The sequence below is a fragment of the Enoplosus armatus genome, assembly GCF_043641665.1.
Source record: "Enoplosus armatus isolate fEnoArm2 chromosome 3 unlocalized genomic scaffold, fEnoArm2.hap1 SUPER_3_unloc_1, whole genome shotgun sequence".
Lineage (NCBI taxonomy): Eukaryota > Metazoa > Chordata > Actinopteri > Centrarchiformes > Enoplosidae > Enoplosus > Enoplosus armatus.
The window spans coordinates 113,614-130,000 of record NW_027261182.1 but is presented as its reverse complement, the minus strand read 5'-3'; the positions used below and the strand labels follow the sequence as shown (position 1 = coordinate 130,000).

The 16,387-nt window shown below is 45.2% G+C and overlaps 1 protein-coding gene across 1 annotated transcript in view; it reads left to right on the top strand.

The window, feature by feature from the left end:
- The window catches only part of LOC139307102 (dedicator of cytokinesis protein 3-like), an 88,896-nt gene that overhangs the window by 52,710 nt on the left and 19,799 nt on the right, over window positions 1-16,387 (top strand). Inside the window, exons 10-24 of the mRNA XM_070930984.1 lie at window positions 2,346-2,427; window positions 3,108-3,168; window positions 4,539-4,686; window positions 5,976-6,064; window positions 7,015-7,140; window positions 9,056-9,180; window positions 9,997-10,159; window positions 10,646-10,752; window positions 10,929-11,100; window positions 11,446-11,543; window positions 12,041-12,124; window positions 12,547-12,647; window positions 13,252-13,333; window positions 14,513-14,683; window positions 15,126-15,311. Of these exons, the coding sequence (XP_070787085.1) occupies window positions 2,346-2,427; window positions 3,108-3,168; window positions 4,539-4,686; window positions 5,976-6,064; window positions 7,015-7,140; window positions 9,056-9,180; window positions 9,997-10,159; window positions 10,646-10,752; window positions 10,929-11,100; window positions 11,446-11,543; window positions 12,041-12,124; window positions 12,547-12,647; window positions 13,252-13,333; window positions 14,513-14,683; window positions 15,126-15,311 (1,795 nt within the window). The remainder of the gene's footprint in view (window positions 1-2,345; window positions 2,428-3,107; window positions 3,169-4,538; window positions 4,687-5,975; window positions 6,065-7,014; window positions 7,141-9,055; window positions 9,181-9,996; window positions 10,160-10,645; window positions 10,753-10,928; window positions 11,101-11,445; window positions 11,544-12,040; window positions 12,125-12,546; window positions 12,648-13,251; window positions 13,334-14,512; window positions 14,684-15,125; window positions 15,312-16,387) is intronic.

Sequence of the window (16,387 nt, the reverse complement as noted above, 5' to 3'; positions counted from 1 at the left end):
GTAAAGTAATAATATGTATAATAATACTGTAAAATGTCACATTAAGGAATATCACTAGGCCTTGAAAATTCAGCCAGAAAATAAAACTCAATGATAAACACAAAATTAAACCAAATGTATATTATTTGCATCGATCGATATCACATACAATGTCTCAATAGGCTTTACAGGTTTCCTGACTGAACACAAGTTCCCTTAAACGACAGAGAAAAGGTCCTAAAAAGCCTGTTTGGACAAATTCCTCTGTGTGTGTGTGTGTGTGTGTGTGTGTGTGTGTGTGTGTGTGTGTGTGTGTGTGTGTGTGCGCTCTGCTGCAGACGTGGTACATTTAGAGGATGGATGGCAGTGGTGTGGAAATGATTGGTTCATATGCATTTCCACAGTGTGTGTGTGCCTGTTGGTGCGTCTCTGTGTACACCGTGTGTGCACATGACTGAGTGCATCCATGCATACATCCATCTACAGTACGTGTGTGTGTGTGTGTGTGTGTGTGTGTGTGTGTGTGTGTGTTTGAACACATTTGTATCAAGCAGAACATTTTCTGATTGCATCCATGTTGTTTATGTTGCCTTCTTCATATTGATGTAGACATAAAATTATGTTAATAATTCAACTTCTGGTTGTGTGTGTGTGTGTGTGTGTGTGTGTGTGTGTGTGTGTGTGTGTGTGTGTGTGTGTGTGTGTGTTTCCCTCCATAGTGTCTCCATGTTTGTGTGTAGATAAACAGTGAGTGTGTGTACTATGATGTATGTGCATGAGTGTGTGCTGTTCATTTGTGCCTGCTGCCACCTCAGGGGAGGTTACAGATCACTTTGCATAGTGTGTGTGTGTGTTTGTGTGTGTGCTGATTTTGGCCACAGAGTATCTCTCTCACACACACACACACACACACACTCCCACTGTTTGGGGAGAAACCATATTTGTCCTCTTTTGTTGTATTTGTTTGTTTGGGCCACGGTGTCTCTGGGGGATTAGAATAAATTGTTTGGTTTAAAGAGTCGGACATAGTGTGTGTTGTGGGGATTTGTCGCTCCTCACTGCTGTTGTTAGATATCGTGCAAATATTAGCAATAACCCGAGAGTCGGTTTTTATTGTGTGGGAGTATATGATTAATAATAAAGACTTTTTTCTGTAATGAGATGCAACATTTTCCAGGAATGTGGAATTCAATCCTGCAAAGTGACTGATGGACAGAAAGAGGAGATCACAGTGAACGAGAAGGCTCATAAACCTGAATGAGGGAGTTCAGGTAGTTCAGGGTGCTGCGCTCTTTAGGCGAGCATTATTAACTGAAACTTAATGCGAGCAGCAGCAGGGATGGATGTGACTAAATGCACTCTACACAGCGTGCACTGCCTGTGTAAGGTCCAGATCTCTCTGGTACCATGCAGGTGATTCACGATTCATTCAACAATGTAATTTCTGAAAGAGTAAAATGAATAATCCCAGTGACGATGATACAGAACGTCCCTTTATCGTCACATTCGGAGCAAATTGCAGCACAAACTATAACTCTGCAAGATGAATGAAGGCTCTAAGTTTATTTTGGTATAAAATATCATTTTATCATCAGTACACTGTGTTCATTTGTTCTGCTTTCAGATGCATCTTCCTCAAAGCCTGGTGGTGTTGTCTGTGTGCATCAAAGAGAATGAAAATCAGCAAACGTCAGTGGATTAGATTGTGCCGCTGACTCTCTTCAGAGTCACTTATGACTGGAGAAATCTTATAATGTGTCTGAGGCTTAAATGTATTAATGTCAAACACGCCATTATTGAATAAAAGTGTGTCGGCGTCGTCACATTCCCCTCGATGAATACGGGTTAAAGAACAGAGTCGCTGACAACAGCAGACAATATTTTTCTGTTCCCTGAAGCGAAAAAGGGCTGAGACACGCTGCTTTAGAGTTTCCTCACTGCTGGTACTCCAGGGGGAGAAGAGCGGAGGCATGAGGAGAAATCTGAAAGAGTTTTCTCTCTTTCAGAAACCCCCCCGAGGAGATTCAGAGAGGACACCGGGGGTGAATTGCTAGTGGTTAGAGGGGAGTTTCTTAACCTTGGAGTCGGGCTGAGTCTTTACTTTACGCCTTGACTTTTGATGAAAGTATAATTAAGAATATAAGTTGGAAATTTCTATCTAAGCTTCTACAGAATTGTATCTCCGTCTACAATCTTGAAAAGAGGATGAAAGAAAAGTGTGACATCCTCAGATTCACATGACTCACTGTGAAAACTACAATCTTGGACCAGGAAGCAGACCGTCCGGTGTGTCAGAGACGCAGGGATGTTAATCCTCGGTTCCAAAGGTTCTAAAGGACGGTTGTTGTTCTGTTTGTGCTTTTCAGTGAGAAGTTCATGGTAAGACTGAACAAGAACGGAGGACCGAAGAATCCAGAGAAGGTGGACAGGCTGTGTGCCCTCTTCACGGTAACGCACAGACAAAATGTAAAACATGAGCTTAAAATGCAGGTGGTTGATGTTGTTTAAGGAGAGTTCATCTGAAGAACTGTGAGGAAGAATATAAAAGTGAGGCTGCATTGCCCCCTATTGCTCTGTCGTGGAATCAGCCTGCAGAGGAAACAGCCTCAGTCACAATCATGCGGCTCAGCAGAACTCCACGAGGGACCAGTCAGGACAAACTGTTTTATTTGCTATGTTAGCATGAAGCTCTTTGGACAAAGGCTCCTCCAGTAGTCTGAGCGCTTCAGCAATTATGGAAACCCCATTCAGGTCAATATTATTTAATTAATACAGCATCTTAAATGCGAGACACACAGCAGGTTTGTGTGAGGCTGATTCACAAGCAGAAAGGTAACAACACAGGAAACAACGTAAAGAGACAACGACAAATAAGGCACTCTTTAAAAGCAAAGCTGTCGGGAAACCCCAACATTAGTTAACTTCAGTCAAACTCTGCTGTTTCGGTGCTTGTGGCAAATATTTAAAAAGTTCTGTGGGGGGGGGGGGGGCAGAGGGATCTGAGGTCGTGTGCTTGCTGCATATCATCACTCGTCTCTGTGGTGTGATTAATTTAGTTTAACAGAGCAAGAAAACATCAGTGCTGCACTTCAGTTCCTGTGTTTTTTCCCTTCTGTTGGACTCTGCAGGACCTGAGCAACAAAGACATGAAGAGAGACCTCTACATCATCTCCCAGGTCATCAGAACCGGTGAGACATACAGGACGTACAGGACGACATGCAGGACGACATGCAGGACGACATGCAGGACGACATGCAGGACGACATACAGTACGACGTACAGGACGACGTACAGGACGACATACAGGACGACGTACAGGACGACATACAGGACGACATGCAGGACGACATACAGGACGTACAGGACGTACAGGACGACATACAGGACGACATACAGGACGACATGCAGGACGACATACAGGACGACATACAGGACGACATACAGGACGACATACAGGACGTACAGGACGACATGCAGGACGACATACAGGACGTACAGGACGACATACAGGACGTACAGGACGACATGCAGGACGATATACAGGACGTACAGGACGACATACAGGACGACATGCAGGACGTAGAGGACGACATGCAGGACGACATGCAGGACGACATACAGGACATACAGGACGACATACAGGACGACATGCAGGACGACATGCAGGATGACATGCAGGACGACATACAGGACATACAGGCCGACATACAGGACGTACAGGACGACATACAGGACATACAGGCCGACATACAGGACGTACAGGACGACATACAGGACGTACAGGACGACATACAGGACGACATACAGGACGACATGCAGGACGATATACAGGACGACATACAGGACGTACAGGACGACATACAGGACGACATGCAGGACGACATACAGGACGTACAGGACGTACAGGACGACATACAGGACGACGTACAGGACGACGTGCAGGACGACATGCAGGACGACATGCAGGACGACATGCAGGACGACATACAGGACGTACAGGACGACATACAGGACGACATGCGGGACGACATACAGGACGTACAGGACGACGTACAGGACGACGTACAGGACGACATACAGGACGACATACAGGACGACATACAGGACGTACAGGACGACATACAGGACAACATACAGGACGACATACAGGACGACATACAGGACATGCAGGACGACATACAGGACGTACAGGACGACATGCAGGACGACATACAGGACGTACAGGACGACATACAGGAAGACGTACAGGACGACATACAGGACGACATACAGGAGGCGGTGCACAGTTTATAGTTGAGACTGTCAGAGGAGTGTTGAGTCTACAGGTCATGTTGTTCTGCCTCCACATTAGACTGTGATTAAAGCTGAATGTCCTCGCAGTGAGAAACATTCTCAACTGTAGTTTATGTCCAAACATATACAAACACAGTTTATAGTTTCAGCTTTTAAATTGATGAAACGATTTTATGTTTGTGTGCTGCTGAGTGAGAAAGGATCCTTGTCTATGTATTTCTCACTATATAATACCCCCCCCCCCCCCCCACACTTAATGTTGCAGGTCGGATGCTGTTGAATGACAGTAAGAAGGGCCCTCCGCATGTTCAGTACCGCCGACCGTACGGCTGTGCGGTCCTGGCCATGAGCGACGTGCTGCAGACCATCTCAGAGCTCAAAGAGGAGAAAGACTTTGTCCTGAAAGTCTACACGTAAGTGGCTGCACACACACACACACATACACACACCCCGACTTCTCCATTACAGCCGAACCAAGCAGAGTTTGCACACAATTGATGCTTTACTTTTTAGCCTAATTGGCTTGCTGATTAAAACAGATTTTACACAATGCAAAGCAAAATGAATCTGTACTGTAGCACTACTAGCAGGCATGAACCAGATGAGAGAAATGGGCTCATAAAATCATAGCTCCGTTCATTTTATACAGAGCAAAGTGTGACGTCACTGATGAAGGGTCGGATCTGCACGTTCAAAAGTACTGACTGCACTCCCTCCCCATGATGACGGAGATATATTCATATATTTTAGTCCTAAACTGAACATTTTGGGGCAGAGAGGAAGAGTTTGACTTGATAAATGAACGTGATAGAAAGAGTCAGAGACGTCTTTGCTCTCGTTCCTTCGCCTCTTCAACCACTGACCTCTTGGTTCTTTACCTCGTGTCATGTCTCCACCCTCTTATTTTCTCTCTCTGTCTGTCTTTGTTCCCATAAGCTACAGACAGCCACTTCACTGTTTGTCACAGAGTGATCTCTGCAGTCACACACACACACACACACACACACACACACACACACACACACACACACACACACACACACACACACACATTTGGGAATCCCCCTTGGCAGAAACTTCTGAAGCCTTGCCTGCAGGAGCCCCACAGTGCTCACAGTCACAACATGATGTAACTGTGTGTGTGTGTGTGTGTGTGTGTGATTGTGTGTGTGTGTGTGTGTGTGTGTGTGTGTGTGTGTGTGTGTGAGCGTGTTTGATGCCTCACAGCAACCTCAGCTGAACTCCTGAGGATGGTTCATGCTTCATGGGTGGTTACACATCGTCTCTGCGTACCTCGGGCCTCCTGCTTCTCGAGCTTCTTGTGAAGTCGATGTGACTGAAGACGCTAACATGTTACTGACACCATGCGACAACTCAGCTCTTCACATTTGTCAGCAACGTAATAATAATAACAACCACTGCAATCAGCCAGCGGTGCCGTCTGTGTTGCTCCAGCAGGGCTCATCTGCTGTTGTAGCTGCAACCAGCACTTTGTTGCGTCCTCCTCTGCATGAAGCACGAATCAGCCTTTTAACAATTTAAATAATATCAAATGTTTGATGTTTTGATTTACCGGTGTGGCGTAAAAAGACAAGAGGAGTCGTGTTCTTAACGAAGCCTCTCCCAGATTATTTATTTCTGCTGTCAACGTGTTTAAAAACATTTCTGCTTAATGAGACCTGAGCTGTTTGTTGTTCTCCAGGTGTAACAATGAGAACGAATGGTACCAGATCCACGAGAACATCATCCGCAAGTCCAGCACCAAATACACCGCTCCCAGCACCAACTACGGTAGGACGGACAGAGTGTGTGTGTGTGATTTTATCAGCCTTTCTTCCCAGCAACATAACACTAATAAGTACTACCTTTAAACAGTTCGCTTGCTGTAGGCGTCTGTTCGAGGTCACCCTGTTAAAGCTTAAACAAAGTTTGTTGATTTTAGGAACACAAGTCCAGCAGCGTTGGTGACTCGTGTTGGTGCCTCAGTAAGGAGGGAGGAGGCACGCACACGCACACACACACACACACACACACACACACTAATAAACGTAGCTGGACACGTGAACACAGATCTCATACAGTCAGTTCCAAAACAAACCTCCCAGGAGCGACTCGTCCAGTTTGGAGAGCAGCATGCACCCTGACTGACGCATGCACGTCATCACTCCACATCAGCTGCAAAATCGTCTTAATTAGTGTCACTGCAGGGGGCTCTCAGCCTCTTGGGCCTCTTTAGGGCTGTAGCTGTAGTTTATGGTCTTACTGAAAGGAGGCACTTTGGTTTATTTCAGAAGTATCCAACAGAAACCTGCAACAGGACGGAGGTAAACACAGTTAACGTCCCTCTGGAGGAACCAGATGACTTACTGTATTCAACATACACTTAAATGTTTGGTTCTGGTTATGGAGTTTCTCTGTGCCTTCAGTTTAAGAGCTCAGGTCAAAGTTTCAAAGCAGCAAAGTCATCATCACTTCGAAGGTTTCTGATACAGCATGTGAACATAAAGAAAAGCAGGTGTTGGTGTGAGAATAACCACAAACAGAAATGTGATTACTGACTAAACTGCATGTTTTGTCTCCCTCTCTCTGTTTCATCCTTATCTCTCTCTCTCTCTGTTTCATCCTTATCTCTCTCTCTCTCTCTCTCTCTTCCTCTTCTTTTGCTTGCCATCCTACTTGTTGCTCCATCTGTCTTCTGTCTGTCTCCCTTGCTTTCTCTGTTCGTCCCTCCGTCCCTGCAGGTCTGATCATCTCTCTGCAGCTGCTGAGGGGCGACATGGAGCAGGTCCGCAGAGAGAACCCGCTCATTTTCAGCAGGGGGGTGGCCATCACCCGCAAACTGGGCTTCCCTGATGTCATCATGCCAGGTGAGTCACATATTCAGCCACGTGCACCTGGAGGTGTCCGCTTCAATTCATTTTTTATGGCATGAGAGTGAATCACAATTTAATGAAAGACAGTTAGAGCAGTTAGAGCAGTTGGGCTGTTTGTGTCTATTGGTATCTTTCTGTTAACTCTGTAACTGTAATAAACCTTCAGCTCAGTCTGAACAGGAAGTTCCTCACAGCAAAGTGGGAAAAGTTGTACTAATAACATGAATGATTTCTCCAACATGAACAATACCAGGACCCCGACACTAAACCAGCCACACTGAATTCAGCCATCATTCATTCTGTTGTTTCCTACTGAGACACGTCAAACTGTCAAACTGCATCTCAAAACAAGTCGGTGTCAGTAAATGTGTGATAATGTGGTGATACAATAGATTAGACACATTAGGACCGAAGGTGTCTATTTATAAATGATCGACTCGAAGACATTTCAGGTCAGAAGAAGCAACATGTCGGCATCGGCAAGTGTTTGCTGTTTCATTGTCTTATCTGTTTTGTTTGTGTCTGTTTTTAGTAAATGTCACATGATTAAATGTTTCTATTATTGTTATTATTATTCAACATTCAAAGATTTGCTCCATCAAACAAAAATAAAGGGGGTCGGCTGCATAGGTTTTACCAAGAAGACACATATTTAAATATAATCACCAGGAGACGTACAGACACTACACTTCATTCATTTTAATAAGCTGCAGCCTCCTGTATATATACATAAATATATATATATATACTCATATTAAAGTGTCTGATACATTACTTGATTTTTGCTTTATAGCGCTCCCAAATCCCCAAATGTCTCCCAGGTAACGGTTGATGTTTTGAAACAACATATTTGACTGTGACTTCCTGCCGACACGTGGTTGTCTTACCACATTTAATTTGACCTCTTAGATGGTAATTTCATTTCCGACCGCAGTAACCACCAGAGTTTCAGTTTTTCTTCCTCCCACTTCATCTCTTTGATGACTTCTGTGCAGCTTGTGTAGTGCTGAAGTGGCTGAGAGAGTCATACATAAGCCTTTTCTTAAAAAGTGCACGTGTGTTAAAAGGTTGCTGAAACATTTTCTTGCCTCCTCCTCGTGGTGTCACACCACAGTTTTGCGTTTGTCTGCTGAGGTTCTGAAACTCTTGAAACTTCAGCTGCAAGCACAAAATAATGGAGACTCAAAGTACCGAAAATGTTTCGATTGAAATCAAAAGCAGCTTTCGTAGAAACAATGTCCTGGTTACCATAGACCTCACTGTCAGCAGCTTTCATTGGGTCTGATTTCTATTGTAAAAATTGTCCCAACAAACACTTGACTTTTCCATGTGACTGATGAAGATGTTGTGATAACGGTGAATACTTTCAGCCTCAGAGCGGGAAATCCTCCTAATAACCAAAGGGACTCACATTTACCCTCAAACTGCCCTCCAAAACAGACAGAGAAGGAAACAGCAGCCTCCACACAAACCATACGCTCTCACACCTCCCTCACTCACATTAACCATGCATGTCACACAGCCTCCCCTCGGGCAGTGATGGAGCGAGTGTTTCACTCCCATCTCGATACATTAAGGGTGACGTCTCCTCTATAAGGACGAGCTGAAGTGATAAATGAATCCACACATGTTAACACAGGTCATTAGTCTCAGTATGTCAGAGGCATTCAGCCACTAAGTGTGCCTCCAACGGTGTTTGTGGACATGTATGTCTCTTTATACGTAGAATATCCAGGTCTTCATCAGGTGTAAGAAGCTAGAAGTGACACAATGCAAGCTGTGGGGGGACAATCTGCGAATGTGTTTGTCTGACTTTATTTTCATTTTAGCATCATCACATTTGTCAGGTGAAATGTGAAACAAGCTGTGAGGATTCGTTTGTATGTTTGTGCGTTAATGTGTCCACCAGGTGACATCCGTAACGACCTGTACCTGACCCTGGAGCGAGGGGACTTTGAGAGAGGAGGGAAGAGCGTTCAGAAGAACATTGAAGTCACTGTCTACGTGCTGTACGCCGACGGAGAGATCCTCAAGGTGGGGAGGCAGTGCTGTCATACACCCCTCGTGGCATGAACTGTTCTTTTGTCTACAGTTATCTTTTCTTGTGGTCAGCTCTTAAAATGGCTCAAAGCCACGAGAGGCAAAAATAGTGAGGGCAGACGCAGGGAAGCATCCGAGTCTGCTACACATTTAGCTTTGCTGTTGTTTCCCATTCATTTCTGTCAGCGTTAATTCCCATTTTCCCATTTCTCAGACTTTATAATCACAGTTCTAATTTCAACCACTGATGAACCATTTCCATACATATACAGTACATAACGTGGCTGTCACGGACACACACTGTATGATGCTTTAAAAGTTTAAGTTTGCAGTCCATGCAGGGCACATCAGCTCAGCCACAGGGAGGACAGCTGTGGTTCACTTCTACTGTCACCTGGCACCTTCCTGAGCGCCCACAAGCTGACAGCACGACTAAGAATAAATATTGCATCAAACATAATTGAATGACTTCCTTGACATAAACAACAATGATGACAGACGCACTGAAAGAGCTAATTACCCAAACGATTTGTAGGAATGAAACCAACTCACCTTTCCAAAGCACTTGTATTGTCCCACATGGAGAGCATTCTTTTCATATTTAACTAAAACATTCCCAGCCGCGCTCTCTCTGGCATTGACCTTCATCCCCCCCACTGAACAGTGCCAAACGATGAAGTGGCAAACACAAGACGAACATGTGCACCTGTCAAGAGACAGCTGATGTGTGAGGGTGGGTGAGAAACATCCATGCAGTTGGGTTTTCTGTAGGCTGCGTGTTTATGTCCCTGTCTCCGCTCGTCTCTGCAGGACTGCATCAGTCTGGGTTCAGGTGAGCCCAACATGCCGGAGCACCGCTCCTTCGTGCTCTACCATAACAACAGCCCTCGATGGAGTGAAGTGATTAAACTGCCGATTCCCATCGACCGCTTCAGAGGGTCCCACCTACGCTTCGAGTTCAGACACTGCTCCAGTGAGTAACTGTTACTGGTGCACTTTAATATTCATTGTTTAACACGTCGACGTGGCCCATACACCAACTGTGTCAGTGAGAAGACGATTAACAGCGTGAAATAGATGCAACTTTAAAAGTGAACTTCAAGCTTCATTGTAGCCGGACGCACCGCGGCCCTGACAGCAGAAACAAAATGGAGGACGCACCGCGGCCCTGACAGCAGAAACAATATGGAGGACGCACCGCGGCCCTGACAGCAGAAACAATATGTCGCTGAAGTGCTTTTACATCATTTGTTATCTTGAAAGTAAAATGTCAACCAAAACAGCTGATATGAGATGAACATTCATCTGTCTTCATGTCACCTTCCAAACTTTCTTTAATTCATTTCACACCTTATTTATCAACTCAAAGCCAGGAGAAAATCTGCCTCACTCTGAACTGTATGTCTTTGTCTCTGTTGTCATCTCTCCGTCTTCTGTCTCCTGTCCACTCACTCTACAGCAAAGGACAAAGGAGAGAAGAAGCTGTTCGGTTTCGCCTTCACTCCTCTGATGAGGGAGGATGGGACGACTCTGTCAGACGAGAGCCACGAGCTCTATGTTTACAAGGTCAGACATACTGCCCTGTCTGTCTGTCTCTCTGCCTGTCTCTCTGTCTGTCTGTCTCTCTGTACTAACTGTGGTCACCAGTTGGTTTTTGGGGTTAAAGTTGCAGATGTTACCTGTTGGGACGGAGACAGATAGTTTTAAAATCTCTTTGTCCCCGTCGTCCCTCTTGTCCTCAGTGTGACGAGAACACGACCTTCAGTAACCACGCCCTGTACCTGGGCCTGCCCTGCTGTAAAGAAGACTTCAACAGCTGTCCCAGCATCCCGTCCAGCCTCATCTTCCAGCGCAGCGCCAAGGAGACGTTCTGGATCTGCACACAGCTCTCCTCCACAAAGCTCACCCAGAACGGTACGCAGCTGATCCAGCGTTATCCCTCAGAGCCTGTGTTCAGTCACACGGGACCGCCGGGGACGATGTAAATGTGTGCTTAAATATGAATGTTAGTGACACAGCAGAGTCCTGGTCTTCATCAGACATGGCTGTGGTGAGGACGCACGTCTGTCGTGGTTGTAGAGGAGCAAGTAAAGCTTTGCCTGTAGCTCTGTTACATGTTCTCATTGTGTCTCCATGCGTTTATTCATCCACCCTGGAGTTGTTAAGGCACCCCAGAAGGCCTGACCTGTGCTCTCCTGGTGTCAGACCACATTCTAGTTTGTGTCTTTTCTGATAGTTGACTTAGCTGTTGTCTTCCAGTGGACCTCCTGGCCCTCCTTAAGTGGAAGGCCCATCCGGACCGGGTCATGGACATTCTCGGCCGGCTACGACACGTCAGCGGAGAGGAGATAGTGAAGGTGAGGTTCAGTCAGACAAAAGCCTGCAACAGAGTACTCCCCCCTTCAGACCTGAGTCATGTGGCCACCAGGTGATCATATACTGTACCTGCCTCGCCAGAAGTTGTAAGACAGTGATGTTCTGTGTAGCCCGGCAGCTTTTTCATAACAAAATCTGAGGTGTGAGACAGTCGGCAGACCACTTCATTATGATTTAATTCACCTGTGGCTGCTCACTATGTCGCGAAAGTGCCCCTGAGAGACAAGACACCTGACCTTCATGTAAATGTGCCGCTGCTTCGAAGACATGGATGACTGACATCAGCTCAAAATATCTAATTTACCCTTTTTCACATCAATAACAATAGAAAGTGAGACCAAAGACATCTCAGTGTCCCTCGTGTCCAGGATTGTTTGTCATTCTGATCATCAGTCACACCTGATAAAAGCAACAGTACCTAAATAAATCCTTAACTAACTGGCCGTGTGTGTGTGTGTGTGTGTGTGTGTGTGTTCAGTTTCTCCAAGACATTCTGGACACTTTATTCTCCATCTTGGATGACAACACTGACAAATACGGCCCGCTGGTGTTCCAGTCATTGGTAAGTGTGTGTGTGTGTGTGTGTGTGTGTGTGTTGACAGTTGAATACTGTCAGTTCTGTCCTCTTAAAGTCAGTCCAATGACAGACACGACGCGCCGTCAGTTATCAGACAGACTGACAGTGTTTGCGTTGCAGGTGGTCATTCACAACATGCTGGCCTCTGATTGGACAACACATTCAGTCACTCTGAAAGCAAAGTGACAAAATCAAGTTCAAGTGTTTTTGTCTCCGCGAGATATAACATCTGTAGTCTCTACGTCTCTGGGAAACATCACATTTGATCAAGTTTGTGGAAAATCATGATTGTCGGCTGATTGGCAGTTGACCTGATCAAGATCGAGGCCATCAAAAAGCCAGTTTTGTATACATATGAAGCGTGACGTGTCCCAGTCTTTATTATAATGTCTCTCTCTCTCTCTCAGGTGTTCATTATAAACCTACTCAGGGACAGTAAATATTACCACTTCAGGCCGGTGATGGACACGTACATCCAGAAGCACTTTGCTGGCGCGTTGGCTTACAAGTGAGTGTTTTACTAAGTGATACCCTGACTGTCACCTCACAGGCTGGTTCACTAGTCAACGCACCGACAAACTAGGCTCCAATACACTCTCTTTATAAGGCGTGCAGATACTCCTGATGTCAAAGGTCTCTCATGTACATTTACACGCACGTAGGTAACGTCATTATTGGACATGTTCAGATTAAGAACATTTAACATTTAATCAAAGTGTTAACAATAATGAGAGTTTGCCTGTTTTCTCTGGTAGACGTGTGGTGCCCTGCCAGCTAACAGGAAATGGTGATATAATAGAAGAGAAATAGAAGTTTTTTTGTTATTTCTGGTTTGTAATGTTAATTAAACTTTCAATAGGATTATGCATCTGTTGCTTAATTTATTCAAGTTTTACTGAATTCATTCCCTTCTAAAAACAGAGCTGGTCACAATATCACAGGTCTTGATTTAAAGTTGAAGCTCATTATTCTTTTTTAAGTCTTACAAGTTTACAAAAAGCAGGTGCAGCAGTTCTGCTCAGTTTCTTCTGTAGAAGGAAAACCACGCTGTGTGGCGCTCAAATGTCATGTGACGTAACTGAGCACATTGTTCACCGTTTGCTGCGTTTCAGAGAGCTGATCCGCTGTCTGAAGTGGTACATGGACCGCTCTGCGGAGGTGGTCAGACAGGACCACATACAGGAAGCAATGAGGGTAAGAACCGCTGACTGAAGCTGTGTGTCCACCACAAACTCACTACTTTAATATTCACCACCAGAGTTGTTGCTTGTGGCCTGTCTGAAGAGCTCAGCACGTTGTCTGCACCCAGACGACTTAAAATATTTCAACTCTGAGCAAAACAACAGGAGCTGTGACAAGTGAAGGCTGCGAGTTAAAACATGGCGTCTGTCCTTGGTGTCCACTTCTGTTTAGGAGAATGTTTAATACCTTTGCCGTCATATTATGCTTTTTATGCGATTCTGTTTTCTGAATAAGTTCCCTTCGCTTAGTTTTTATGGTCCGTGTCTTAAAGAAAAGAGGAGACTTTCGTCGCGTCTATAACGTTCAAACAGCCACCGTCTGACCTTCTCTGGTTACCTCTGCAAGCGTGCTGCTTTATTCCTTTTGGCTTTCACAAACAGGAAACTGCAGAGATTTTAATTCTTATTCCAACGGTGACTCTGCTGCTGAACGTCTCCTCAATGATTTATCTGCACAATGTTTTTATGTAAAAATGTGATTCAACCTCAGGCTTTATCAACACTGTTACACCTTTATACTTCTTCCCACTGGTTGTCCTCGCTCAGTCTACGAAAAGATGACTGCATATGTTCACCATTGCATCAGTATTGTAGGCAGAGCTCAGAATAGATGCACCATCACGAGCACACGGACAGAATGTACCACATTTAGCAGACACACTCTGCGCAGTGAAATATTTATCACACTCAAACATCCGTCTCAAATGGGTCACACTGTCGTGTGAGAGTGGACGGTGTGAATTATTGAGGAGAGTTTTGACACATGCTGCAGCTGTGGGTTCAGATCGGAGTTTTTTATTCATCTTTTACAAGTGTTAGTCTTTATCTGTCCGTCTCCTTCAGCACAGACTCTGCACACATTCAGTAGAGTCATGAGTAAGTTAAAACAACATCATTACGTCTATTTATTAATATTGACGGTACAGACTGAAGAGACAAACACTCGAACCTCTGTCTCTTTTCTATAAGGGCTATTTATTCCAGTTAGTTGTTTTTAACTTGTCCTGGAATATTAATCATTTTGAAAATGAAGTGAATGAGATAAGAAAAACTCAGGTTGGAGATGTTTATATGTAAATAGAATATTGTTTCTGTCTCTGATTCTGGCTCCTGCTTCTTGTTTAACGTTCAGGCCCTGGAGTATCTGTTCAAGTTCATCGTCCAGTCTCGGATCCTTTACTCTCGGGCCACGTGCGGGATGGAGGAGGAGCAGTTTCGCACCAGCATCCAGGAACTCTTTCAGTCGATCCGCTTCGTCCTCAGCCTGGACAGCCGCAACTCAGAGACCCTCATCTTCACACAGGTGAGGAGACACACACACACACACACACACAACTCGGATTCTACAGATTCTTCAGGATGTTTTGTTTTTACGTCTTTTCTGAAATCGTTCTCTTCAAGAAGCATCAAATATCAAAATGACTGATGTGCTTTCCCTGTTTGAGTAATCTCCTTTTTTCACAGCTGACATGTATCTTCAACTTGTCGTGTCTTTGTAGTTTAGATGAGACTCTCGTTTGCTTTTACAGCTAACCCCATGATTTCACTGTATTTGCTTATAGTTTCGATATGTTTCTTCCTTTTAGTTGCTTTAATCTGACTCTTGTCTCCTTTCTACTTGTACCTCGGACTTTTCCTTCTTCCTCCCCTCACTTTCTCTTTCAATCTCCCACAATTCTTTGCTCCATCCTGTGGGTCCCTATTATTCCTCCTGGGCCTCTTCCCTCCACACCCATACACCACAGGGCTCTCAGCCTTGTCCAGGCCCAAATCAAGCCCCAGGCCCCAGCGTTGGGCCTACCGCTTCCTTAGCACTAGCCCCTGCCCCGGGCCAAGCCCAGCCCCCTGCCCCAGGACAGGTTCCTGGCAGCGGGCAAGCCAACTGCACTCAGGCCTGGAGCTCCAACGCTCTGCGGCCGTCTCCACTGTCAGTAAGTAGACGCCTGGATGAAAACCACAACAACCCGCTCCTTGTGTGAAACCCAGAATCCTAATTCATCTGTCCAGCCGTTTGTGAGCCTAACGCCCGGGCCACGCTGCCCACCTCTACCTCTGCCTGATGGCTGCCCACAGGCCGCCAGCCCTGTCTTTCTCCATCGATTATGATAATAATCAATAATAGAATCTTTCATTTCATTTCCATATTAATATGTTTGGTTTAGACGGAAACAGGTTAAGTTGAGTTGAGTTAAAAAATATATTTGTTTTTTTTCATGTCTGTGACATTTTCTACAGATACAGACATTGAACCTGTCGTGACAGATGTAATGTTGCATGTGTGATGTCAATATGAGTATCAACAGATCATTTTCAACGTCTATTTCGCTAAGAAAAAAATAGGCGAGACACAGAATCACTAGACAACACAAGCCTGAGCCCTGAGCCGGGCCTGAGCCGGGCCTGAGCCCTGAGCCCTGAGCCGGGCCTGAGCCCTGAGCCGGGCCTGAGCCACGCGGGCTGTGTCTAATCTGTTAACATGGGCGATGAAATGAAAAGCAAGAGGTTCCACGAGGTTCCACGACACGCAGGCTGTGTGGCCCGGGTGTAACCTCACACTCAGGCCTGTGATCCTGCACACCCACGCCCCGACTGCTTTCACATGCACAAGCACACATTCCTGACGTGACCTGCACTGACTGCTTCGTCACTCCTCCGTTGTTCTGCAAACCCATTGAGAATCATAGTCCTCTAACTGTAAACGCACCTGAGTCATTTCCCCCCCAAAAACCGTCTCCATGGCAGCCGTTACAGTCAAAGTCACAAGATAAATAACATAAATAACCTCTTTCTTCCTCTCTGTCTGTGAGGCAGAGAGCTGCTGAGTGCTACATCAACAAAATGACTGTTCACCAGTCATGACCATAACAAGAAGCCGAGCAGACAGAAATAATAATAACAGCTATTTTGGTAATTGATTAATAATTGAAGTCATTTTTCAAGCAATAGACTTTTGTTCAGACAAAACAAGTAATTTATTTTCACTTTTCTCTGACATTTTGCAGATAAA